This window comes from Hevea brasiliensis, chromosome 4 (genome assembly GCF_030052815.1).
Source record: "Hevea brasiliensis isolate MT/VB/25A 57/8 chromosome 4, ASM3005281v1, whole genome shotgun sequence".
Classification (NCBI taxonomy): domain Eukaryota; kingdom Viridiplantae; phylum Streptophyta; class Magnoliopsida; order Malpighiales; family Euphorbiaceae; genus Hevea; species Hevea brasiliensis.
Genome location: NC_079496.1, coordinates 19061887 through 19074695, shown reverse-complemented (window position 1 = coordinate 19074695; position 12809 = coordinate 19061887). Strand labels below are relative to the sequence as shown.

Sequence of the window (12809 nt, the reverse complement as noted above, 5' to 3'; positions counted from 1 at the left end):
ATTTTTTTTTTTTGGTTTTGATTCAGTCTTTGGTTTGATCTTAGTTCAGTTTATATGGTCTGGTTTTGGTTCAATTTTGGTTCTATTGGTATGGTTCGGTTTTGGTTTTGCAAAAGTAAAGGCAAAAAATAGTCCATTCATGCATTGCATTCATGTACATAGCATACTTAGGTTAACCCTTAAATCCTATTTTTTTAAGCAAACATAGCCTCAAAACACACCAAAGAGACTTCCAATCAGGTCACTTGGGTTAGGGAAGGGAAGAGACTAGTAAGGATTTCACCTGCACTACTTAAGATGGAAGAAACTATGGCCAGACTTGATGAAATATTGAACGCCAAGATGTTTGAGCTAGAAGAGAAAATTGTGGTCAACTTTAGAAAGAGGCCCCGAGGTAGGCCAATTAAGTGGCATTAAAGTTATTGAGGTTCAAATTGTGTCTCACACCCTAAGGAGATTTTTTCCAATTCAGCCAACCTTTATCCAAAGTTTTGGAGTGTCTCAAAGCTCAAGACACCTACAACTCTTAGCACCCAAACCACTACCAAATCCACTCCCACCTAACTATGATATCAATCAATGTTACCGGTTCTACCAAGCCCACAGTCATAAAATCGACTAATACTTTCAACTTAAGCATGATATCTAAGATCTAATTGATGCCAAAAGGATAATTGACCTAAAAAATCAACCAAAAAAACTCACACTAGCCCCATGCCTAACCAAAATTTCCTCCTACACCAAGTCTCTACATGATCTCCATCACCCCAAATAATCCTAACAGAATTATTAACTTTATCCAACCCATCCAAAAGCCCAATGAACCTATCCAACCCATTCAAAATCCTAATTAACCTATCCAACCCATTCAAAATCCTAATGAACGTCAGTCTATAATGGTTATCGACATTTATGATAATTCTAGCTATGATGATGATCCTTTGGATGTCTGGACTGGTTCTGATAAAGAGATAATTGCATTACAACTAGATCGTTCAGTTCCACTAGTGTCTGATTTTCAAGTTGTTAGGATCTATGAAAACTAGATGAATCTAAAAGTGGTTACTATGAAGAAAGGGATAAAGTTTTTTCTTAGCATAGGCCTAGGAGAAAGTATAGATGGTCTAGTAACTTTTCCTAAGATGAAGGGGCAGATCACGAGTCGTGGTTTGGGCTATGAGCCAACAGAAGAGGAAGAAAAGCCAAAGCCTCCTAAGTTCTTGAAAGAGGGGGCAATTACCTTAACATATAATTAAGGGTTACCACGTGTGAAAGAATTAGAGCAGAAAATCAGCACTATTGATCTAAAGACTGCATGAAAGCCAAGAACCTAAAGTTACACTCCTAAGTTTGAGTTTGTCTTTTGTAATGCTCACAGTAGTGATACTGATGTTTCCATTTCTGATATATTTGGTGCTGATTTTAAGGTGAAGATCAATAATATGACCAATCCTTCAGCTTACTTGTTTGATGTTTATTCTAATGGGCATATGCATGGCATTCATAATAATCTAGAATCTATTTTTTTTAATGCATTAAAATCGATCTCTATTAATTTGGGTGCACCAAATAATCTTAAAGATATTAAGTTAGCTGAAGATTTAACCCAAGAAGAAAGAGATAGATTTATAGCCTTGTTAACAAAGTACCAAGAAGCACATGCCTCGAGCTTAAAATCAGATGGCTGATTCCCAAGCCACGCTAGTGTCCCCATAGGAAAAGAGTGATCAAAAGTTGACTTAGCTAGTTATCCTAATGAGGACTAAAATTTCATGTTATGAAGGATTAATAGTAGCACATGTGGACCTAGAGGGAGAAGAAAAATGATATGAAGACATAAGGAGGTCTCTGGAAGTGAGAGAATACTCGCAATAAGCCAACAAAAAAGAAAGAGCAATAATTCATAGATTAGCCACTCAACTTACTTTAGCTGGAGGGCAATTCTACAAAGTCTTATGCATGATAGAAAAATAAGCTGAGCAAATAATAAAAGAAGTACATGCAGGAATGCGTAGTCCCCATATGAATGGAAAGGTTCTAGTCGGAAAAAAAAATGTTTGAAACATATAAGGATTGGCCTGAAAAACTCATTTATGTTCTTTAAGGTTATCGTAGTACTACAAGGACATCCACGAGGGCAACCCCATTCTCTTTAGTGTATGGGACTAAAGCAATGCTATCCATTAAGCAAGAGGTTAGATCCTTAAAAGTAATGCTAGAAGCTAAGATCCTAAAAAATGAGCGGGCTTAAAAGAGATATGAAGAACTAGTTTTGATTGATGACAAGAGAATGTGAGTCTTGTATCATATGCAAGCTTATCAAAGGAAGATAGCCAAGAAAGGTGAAGCCAAGAAAGATCAAAGAGGGAGACATGGTTTTGAAACAAGCTCTGCCCGTCCCTTTTGATTTAAGGGAAAAGTTTAACCCAAGCTAGGATGGTCCATACATATTCAAAAAGATCTTGCAACAGTAAGAATATCAAACCTAGATGGGAATGAATTTCAAGAACTAGTCAATTTAGACAAGCTCAAATGATACTTTGTGTGAGATAGGCCCGCTAGGCTGAAAACCTGCAAAAGGCAGTCTAGGCAAAAGTAAGGGTTAAAAAAAAAAAGAAGAAGAAGAAAACAAAATGCTAGATTGAAAATCTACAAAAGGTGATCTAGGCAAAATGAGAGATAAGAGAAGATCTGGATGGAAAACCTGAAAATGCCATTCAGTAGGTTATAAAACTTATTTCTAACTTTGAAAAGTTGAAAATTTGGTAAAACTAAATGTAAGAGGGAGTAATGGTATACCTGAATAAATAAAGAAACTTTTATTGCATTAACCAAGAATAAGTTTTATTTAATTATGATTGTGAATGTTTGTGTCTTGAGGGATACATCAAAAGATTAAGTAATTGAACTGCATTATTTTAATTAACCTATTGTCTTGTGAGCATGACAGAATAGGTGCTTGATATTAATGCTCTGGTGATTGTCTAATTTAAAAAAAAAAAAAGAGAAAAAGAACAAGAAAAAGAATAGAAAAAAAGAGAGCTCGCTAAGTGGAAAACCCGAAAGGGCCGCTTACGCAAAAATTAAAACAAGCCCACTAAAATGAAAACTCGAAAGAGTATTTCAGGCAAAAATTAGGGCACAAAGAATTGAGTTCATGGAAGAGAAAGGAGTCAAAGCAGAACAAGATTTTGAAACAGCTGTAGAATAATGAAGCATGGGGGAGAGAAGAAAAAAAAATCAGAGGGAAATTGTATTATGACCTTAAGGAAGTCTTTTTAGTGAATGGTTTTCCTCAAAAATTTTGAGGCTAAAAGAAAGTTTTTGCAAAAGAGATCCCTCAGAGGACTATGTTTTTTATAGAATCTCCAGTAAAATTTGCATGTCCATGATAGGAAGCAAGATACAGGAAGCACAGAAATCATAGAGAATTTTGAAACCCAGTCATCCCAATTTCTTCAAATCATGAATTAGATATTTTTTAGTAAATCCTTAGACATTATTTAGGGCGCACAACATTATTGTATAAGGAGTAGAAGAACACACATCAACATATCACCTGTAGGTGTGTAAGGCCTAAAAGAATATGCATCACCACAGTTTCAAGTTTCGAACTATGAGAGGGTCTGATTCTTCCTCAGAATAGCAAGGGGGATACGTAGGTAGTTTAAGACTGCGATTCTAAATACGAACCAACAACATTTCATGACAGATATTTTTTGGTAAGTCCTTAGACGTTGTTTCGAGCATATGACATAGTTGTGTAAGGCGTAGAAGAACACGCATCAACATGTCACCTATAGGTGTATAAGGCGTAGAAGAACATGCATCACCACAGTTTCAAGTGTCAAACTACGAGGGGGTTTGATTCTTCTTCAAGATAGCGAGGGAGATACATAGGTAGTTTAGGACTGCGGTTCTAAATACGAACTCACAACATTTCATGATAGATGTTTTTTTGTAAGTCCTTAGACGTTGTTTAGGGCATATGGCATAGTTGTGTAAGGCGTAGAAGAACATGCATCAACATATCACTTGTAGGTATGTAAGGCATAGAAGAACATGCATCACCACAGTTTCAAGTGTCGAACTACGAGTGGGTCTAATTCTTCCTCAGGATAGCGAGGGGGATACGTAGTAGTTTAGGACCACGATCCTAAATACGAATCCACAACATTTCAAATCACATAGTTGCCATTGTCATGAGACCGTAGCTAGTCTCATAACGCAGAGTGTATCGACAGAACAAGATGCACTAAATTTTCACATGACACAGTTATCACTGTTATGAGACCGTAGCTAGTCTCATGATGCAGAGTTTATCGACAGAGCAAGATATACTCATTTTTCACATGATATAGTTATTACTGTTATGAGACCATAGCTAGTCTCATAGCTAGTCTCATAACATAGAGTATATCGACTGAGCAAGATATACTTGATCCTCATAGCTAATGTTTTATAGTTATTAGAAATTTGAGTTTCATTTTGACGAAACTTGAGCAATACTTTCATATTGATTTCAACTTTTGCCAAAGTGGGGGGCAGACTGTAGACCCTTATTTTGTGATGAGTATATGCATTGAGACTGTGAAAAACCCGATGATGAAAAATTATATGACTGTAAGATGTAATTGGAGGCATGGAGCTGAATTATTAATTCCATGGCATGATCTTGAAAAAAAATAATAATATGTTTTTTTAGAAATTGAATTTAATTAAATTTAAATAAAATTTTGTTTTGTTTAAATTTAATATGGGTAGTTTTTAAATGCACCTAATTAAGCTTAATTGGGCCCCATGGGCCTAAAAAAGCCTAGTTAGAAATTTTAAATATGACCCACTTAATTTATTTTTTGAAAATTAAAATAAAAAAATATATATTCTTCTCTATCTCTCTCCCATACAAACTCTCTCTCTCTCTCTCCCTTTGGCCCCACTCTCTTCCTCACTCCCTATTAGTGCCACCCCCTTTCCTTCTCTTCCTATTGGTTAGAACACCCCACCCATATCTCAGTCTCACCCAAATTCCTTAATCCCAGTTGTTTAAGTTATCTGAACCTTATCACACTAGGACTTCAAACCCTACCACACCTCTTCCTCACTCCCTATTGGTGCCTTTCCCTTCCCCTCTCTTCCTATTGGTTGAAACACCTCATCCATGTCTCAGTCTCACCTAAATTCTGCAATCCTAATTGTTTAAGTTATCTGAACTTTATCACCCTAGGACTCCAAAACCTATCACACCTCTCTCCCAAAACCCTATAAATACCCTACTAGAGAAGGAAAAAAAAGGAGAAGGAGGAGAAGACAAAAAATTAAAAAAAAAGGAAAAAAAATTTAAAGAGATAAATAGTCAAAATTTCTTTTAGTTCTTCTTTCTTTTTTGCGATATTTCTTTAAGGTTAGTTCTTTTATTTTCTTTTCAAGATCTATGCTATGTAATGTTTAATTCTATGTTCCTTGTTTCTAATTTATCTTGCATGTTCATGTGGATCATGTAATCATGTTTAATTTGAGGGGATACATAACTCTGCACATATTCAGTTTTCTGTCTCTCACGTTTTTTTTTTGTTATTTTATGAATCTATAAAAAATTTGAAAAAATTATATTCATACTACACGAAATTTTATTAATTTTACGCTCAAGAATCACTAAAAAAGCTTTAATATTTTGTAAGTTATGGCTGTTTGAAGTTAGGGTTCCTGTAAAATCCGATTTGCAGGATACCCAACTTGTGAAGCCCATATCTCCTTTGTTTCTTAATATTTTGTCTAAATCTGGTGTCTAAAATTAAGTTTAGAATCTTGTGAATATTTTTCAATTAGTTTCGCATTCATATCTGTTATGGTTGGTGAGTTATGAATTTTACAAAAAAGTAGTGCGATTCTGTCATCAGAAAAATTTACAATTTGTATAGATTATTTGGCTAGATTTTTGTTTAATCTATGAATTTTATGATGTTGTATGATATTTTGGCTGTCTTCTGTAATTTTTTCATAATTTTTAGGCTTGTCTAACTATTTTTCAAAAATCAAATTTCTTGCTACTGTCAATCTGCCAAAATTTGGAAATTGTATGTTTATACATGTTCTTGTATTTTCTTAGGTTCCAATTGATATTTGATCTATTTTTCTGTACTTTTTTTAATTCAAGAAGTGTTATGAAGTGTTGGGAATATGTTAGAAGATGTGGACCCTTAGGTAGTTGTAACTAATTAGGAATATTAACCCTTTAGGAGAATAGAGTTACAATTCAATGTAAATTGTTATTAATATTTTCTTATTTTCTTTATTTCTTTTATTTTCTTTAGTTTCTTTATTTTTTATTACAAACAAAAATTGGTAAGTAGCCCTAAGGTAAGCACCAAAGAGGGCATTTGCGTGAAGTTTATATGGAGCTAAACGGGAGTAAGCCAAGGATATTATTGCCATACTAGAAGAGAATACCATTTTTTCAGGGTAACTTACCCTAATGGCAACTACAATTACTAACAAGTAAGTAATCCTAAATTCCTAGAATAACTATTAGCATGAAATTGTAGCAATATTATGATTTTTATTTGGTAAATTAAAATTAATTTTGTTTTTAATTTAGCTGACTTTTGCATGTAATTAATTTTAAAAAAAATACTTTGTAAATAAAAATTAATCTTGTTTGTAAATTAAACGAACCTTGACATGTAAAATAAATTTAATTTAATACCTGGTAATTGTAAAATAAATCTGTTTGTTAGAAATCTTTATTAGTTTGTGATTGTTTGGGCCTTATGTGATATTAAAATAAATTACACATGTACATAATTAATTTAGTTTAATTATCCTTAGGATAACTTGGTGAAAATTAATTAATTAGGTTAAATGAAAACTTAGGGTTATTTGAAATTGAATTTATTTATAAATTAAATTCTTAATAATAAATTAATTTTAGTCTTCTGGTAAATATTATTTAAATAATTAACAACCCCATATATAGGAATTACTTGTGCATGAAAATTGTTTGTAAACAACAACCCTTTTGTGAATTACTTGCGTGTGTAAGATTAAAATTGTATTTTTAGGATAAAGTTTAATAAAAGAATAATAAATAAGACTTCTAGAAACATTAGTAGAAGATTGACACTCTAATTAACAAGGTTAGACCAGGCGTAAGGGGTGCCTAACATCTTTCCCTTATGTACTCACTATCCCGGACCTAGACATTGGACTACGATAATAACGGTTGTGGAAACTCTGCAATGAGTAAGCTGCTATCCATGACCCTCGGAAGAAATACTGAATATGTCATATTTATTACCCAAGTGGCGACTCCTGTCTATCTATGCCTTTGTGACATAAATCCTTAGTATCGTGGTAGTGTTATGGGAAGACAGTACTTATCAGTGGTTTGATTCTATTAGGATTGTATAAAGTGCATGTCTAGGAAATGCTGTCTAAGGAGGTAGTAATTAAGTGAGACCATTGTGACTCCACGATTTTTCCTGGGCATTACCTGGTGCATTTTATATAATTCTAGTGGATGATATTTCACCTCACGCCCTCCCTCTCTCCACATTATAGATATGAAAAGTTAGGGTGAGGCACAGTTTTGAGTTGATCTCACTAGCCTCCGCACTTGGATTTAAGTGAAAATCCGGCTTGAATTGAACTTGCTGGCAAGATTTGAATTAAGAGAGCTGTATAGAATATTAACTCCCATACTTATGCATTGATGTGATATACTGGATGCGTGAGTAGCTCCAAGTTATCTTCTCGTGCGAATATTGAAATTGTTATATGTGTTTGATGTGTATTTGATGGTAGAATTGCATTAGTTTTAAGTAGTTGTAGAAATTACATCTGTAATCAATATCTAAAGTCACTGAGTTAAACGCTCACTCCTATTCAATAATTTTTCTCCAGGTTGTAAAAGGAGTAATTTTCTTCAAAGTCTAACCTACACCATTTTCTCACAGGGTACAATATTGATAACTAGAAATTTATATTTTATTTATTAATTTATTTAATTATTTATCTTCAAAGTCTAACTTACACCATTTTCTTATAGGGTACAATATTAGTAACTAAAAATTTATATTTTATTTATTAATTTATTTAATTATTTATTTTATTTTTAGAGCTCCACTGTGATACTATTTTATAAATATATAGTATCTGAGAATTTTAAAATTTTACTTTGAGAATTTGAGAATTTTTCTCAACACAATAGATTTTACGATGGGTGGATAAGTTACAATATGTTAACAGCAGGAAATGACTAACATATGGGCCATTCTTCTAGACGGACTTAACACATTTCAAATTTAGAGCTATTTATACTATTTTAAATACTTGAGGGGCTTATATGGATCAACAAAGATTTTAAGAGCTTAAACGACTATTGACCATAACTTTAGGGTGAAAAATGGCCTTTTACCTTTTTTAATCTGAAAGGTGAGAACTTCATTCATGATTTATGAGAAAAGTACAGCCTATCTTTAACTCATAGATCAGCTAACTTGGGGAGGATTAAGGATCCAGTCCAACAATAAGGATCCAATCCTCACTTTTCCAACAACGTAGTAAGCACATCCATTCGTTGTTCTAGGAATGAACTTGACCTATCACCTACGTTGCACGAAAATGCTGAGTCATGCCGTTTCCCCATTTTAGAAACGTTTTCACGAAGAGACACGCCAACGAAACGTTTCGGGCCCATTTCCTGAAATTGAGAAAGTCGAGAATGCGTTTTCGATGTCGGAAACACGTCTTTTTAAAAAAAAAAAAAAAAAAAAATGGCTTAGGCTAGCAGAGAGAGGTGAGAGCACTGATCAACACTGCTTCACAAGAAGAAGAGGAAGAAGAAGAAAAAGAGGACTTACTTGGCAACGACGGCACTAGACCAGCGATGCGGCCATGGCATCACAGGTGAGTCGATCCGATAATCCCTTTAATGTTCCCAGTTTCCATGCTCTGTTCTGCCTTTGATTGGCTTTTTGTATATGGGTTTTGAATCTTAATCGATGGTTGAGGCTGGCTTGTAGCATGGGGGTTTGGTTGTGATTTAGCTCGAACTTGCTTTTGGAGGGCACTCAAACTGGATTTTTGTGATACCGCCTTCCGTTCGTCTCTCCTCGTGTCGAAAAGGAACCGACCCGAAGACGCGAGGTCTATCGGTGCATCAAAGAATTTCGTTTTGAGAAGGCTAACAACTGACACATGGCTACACTCTAATGGTTCTCATAGCCTTCAAGTCAAGGGAACGAAGAAAGGAAGTGGCAGCTACATCTGAACCCACACCTCTACCATCAACATCAAGCAAGACAAGTTAAGGCCAAAATACTTTTTCTTTTTTGAATAATACAATATTACTTACTAGTCATAGGCACTTGATCTCCCATTGCGGGGAAGGGAGTTTTTTTTTTTTAATATAATTGGCTCTGATTTGGCAAACATATATATATATATATATTAAAACATATTGAGTTAATATATTTAAAATTATTATTCTTAAATTGCTTCACAATGTAATCAAATTTTAATAATTACGAAAACAAAACTTATTTTTACCAAATGAATTATTTTATTTGGTGAGAGTATTATTTCTAATATTTATATTACAAATAATTTTGATGATTAAGTTTTTAATCCATAATTTAAGATATAAATTATGAAAACAACTATAATACTAATATTATTGGGTTAAAAACTCATTAATTTTATATATATTTTTTATATTTATATATTTCTACACGTTTTCATTTTTTATAATTTTAAAAATACCATTTTTCGTGTTCGTTTCCAAATTTTTCCGTTTCCACATTTTCTGTCCGTGCTATAGAGCATATCACATAAGATACACAGCTAACAAGCTCTTAACATCATGAACTACTGCCCCTATTTCCCAACGATTGAGTTGGAGGGGAAGTTAGACTAGAAACCAAATAGTCTTAACCAGTTGTCGGACTTGAACGCTAAATAAAAACACCCTTTTTTTTTAATTAATATATGAATTTATCAATAATTTTTTTTTTTTTTTTTACTTTTAACGAAAGTAAAGGAAAATCAATATTCAACATTAATTCAAATCTCTCTATATTTATATAAAGCAAATAAATTTATTTCAAATAAATAAAATTATATTTAAAAAATAATTATTATAGAAAAAATATATAGAAGAGAAAACATATTTTTCACTTTTTTGTTTAATTTGAATAAAAAATAAAATTTCACATAAATCTTCATAATTTTTTTCTTTTTTTTACACAATAAGAAATTTTTATTTTTTATTTTTTTTCTTTTCAATAAATTAAAGGAATTATCTTTCTATTATTTTTCTCACTAGCAATAAATTATATTAATATTAAAAGTATAATAAATTAAAATAATAATAATATTTAAAAATTATAAATATTAAATAAAACCAAAACTTTTTAATCTAAATCAATAAAAATAATATTAATTTTACAAATTCATTGAAGTACAATTTAGGCGAATTTTATTATTACTTATTCAAAATAAAGAAAATATTATTCTATTATGAAAAATAATGGTATTTAACATAATTTTACAATTTATCTTATTAAACTTTTACAAAATAATTTTTCATGTAAAATAATCAATTATGAAAAATTTATTTATTTAATAAAAAAATAATTTTTTTAAAAAAATTTAAAATATTACCAAAAAAACTAATTTAAGATGTTAAAAAAATTATCTTCAAATTAATAAATGATTTTACAATTAACTATTTTATATAAAAATATCATTTTAAAAAATATTATAAGATAAATTATAAAATTTTATTAAATCACTTTATATATATACACTTATAATTTTATTAGCGCTTTTGGGACAATGAATTGCCAAATTATTATGCATATATCATTAGCTTGTAATAAAATAAATTCAAGAGACATGCTAACTTTAAACCTGAAAATTATTTATTTGATTCAATATGTTACAACTTATTTAGTAACCCCCATAATTTTCAAGTTATTTTTCAAGTTATTGCTAGAACCCAAGACATAATTGACTAATCAACTAAGACCATTGACAAAAAACTAAAAAAAAAAAATTGCCTACAAATTTAATTGAAGTCGAATAACATGTTTGAAAAGCTTTTATCACCTGTTATCCATTACCTTAAAAAGAAAAGCAAAAGCTAAAGCTGAAGCGATCCACAGCGCACACACAAACAACAAACACAGAAAACCACCAGAAATCAATAAATCAAACACCACCATTTCATTTCATTTCATTCCATTACAAATTCACCATAGTTACAAAAAGAACCCAAAACACCAATAAGCAAAACTAGCATACCCATTAGCCAAACCCATCAGATTACTTACAATAACTTCCCTATCTAAACATCTATCCAAAACCATACAATTTCTTGACAGCAAGACTTAAAATCAGAATCAAAAGCTCTAACCACCAAATCCATAAAGGGTTCTACCCTGTCTCTTCAGTGCATACACCACATCCATGGCTGTAACAGTCTTACGGCGAGCGTGTTCGGTGTACGTCACAGCATCTCTGATCACATTCTCAAGGAAGATCTTGAGGACACCACGGGTCTCCTCATAGATTAAACCACTGATACGCTTCACACCACCTCTGCGAGCCAAACGGCGAATTGCTGGCTTTGTAATGCCTTGGATATTATCGCGAAGGACCTTGCGGTGACGCTTGGCTCCTCCCTTTCCAAGCCCCTTGCCTCCCTTGCCGCGCCCAGACATTTTTCTTCACAAGCAGGATCTGTAAATTTGATTTAATTGATAAATTAGGGCCAAGAGAATAGAATTGTTTAGCTGAGCTATAAACTTTAACAATAAAAATATAAACAAATGAGGGCACTAATAGCTTAAATGTATACACTATATATGCTAATTTTTCTTTCCTTTTCCCGCACTTTCTCCTCAACCAAACAGCCACCACGGTAGGAGGGGTAATAAAAATTATTTTTTTTTTTAAAAAAGGAAAAGCTAACAGCTACTTATGGGTTCTGAGATTTTCTAAAACACCAAATCGTTAGTTCGACTGACGCGAAACAAGCAGCAGCAAGAAGAAAAAGAAAAATTTAACAAAAATAGTAAGAAAATTTTCGATGTAAATGAAATCCTAATCTAAATCAAACCTAAAAATCAAATGCACAAAATGCTCAAATCAAAATAAACAAAAATCGCCCAACGAAATCTAGTTAAATCAGACTAAGCTAACGAAATCTGAGCAATTCTAACCATAACTAAGCTAAACCATCAGAAATCCAAAGAACCCCAAGTTTCATTTTCATCCAAGCAAACAAATTTCCCAAAAAAAAAAAAAATGAGGCTAAGAACAGAAGCAGAAATCGAGCATGAAAGCAAAGGGAAAATGAAGAAACATATAAATTACTGCATAAGTAGAGAAAAAGGAAAAGATTAAGGACCTGATGCGTAAAAATTTGAGAAGAAGAGAGGATGAGAGACTGCTTTTCTCGGTGGGAAAACCAGACAATGTCAACTGGGGGTATTTATGCAAAGACCTGAAGAGGGTACCTTGGTGTCGATCCGTGCCGCATGTTTTCTAGGAGAAATTTGGACCGTTGTTTTCTGTCGGACGGTTGAGATTGGGGCTCTTTAGGCAATGCGGATTGATGCTGTGGCATTTCTGATTCTATGGCTTTTTTCTTATTGTGAAATTGAACTACAATTTAGATCTTTATAATGACTTCATTTTAAATAAATTATTTGCGATAAAAAAAATTAATTAAATTTTTATATAATTATATTTAATTTATATTTTTTTAATAATTTTTTTAAATTAAAAAAATTCATTTTAAATAT

At 32.3% G+C, this 12809-nt stretch overlaps 1 protein-coding gene across 1 annotated transcript; it reads right to left on the bottom strand.

The window, feature by feature from the left end:
• Positions 1–11203: 11203 nt before the first annotated feature.
• Positions 11204–12025, bottom strand: LOC131179252 (histone H4). Its single transcript, XM_058145517.1, has one exon. It carries the CDS (start codon positions 11721–11723, stop codon positions 11412–11414), a length of 312 nt encoding a protein of 103 aa, XP_058001500.1. The 5' UTR covers positions 11724–12025; the 3' UTR covers positions 11204–11411.
• Between the last annotated feature and the right edge of the window lie 784 nt (positions 12026–12809).

Bases quoted from the DNA above. Each gene is read 5' to 3' on its own strand.
- LOC131179252 (XM_058145517.1), bottom strand. From the start codon at position 11,723: ATGTCTGGGCGCGGCAAGGGAGGCAAGGGGCTTGGAAAGGGAGGAGCC.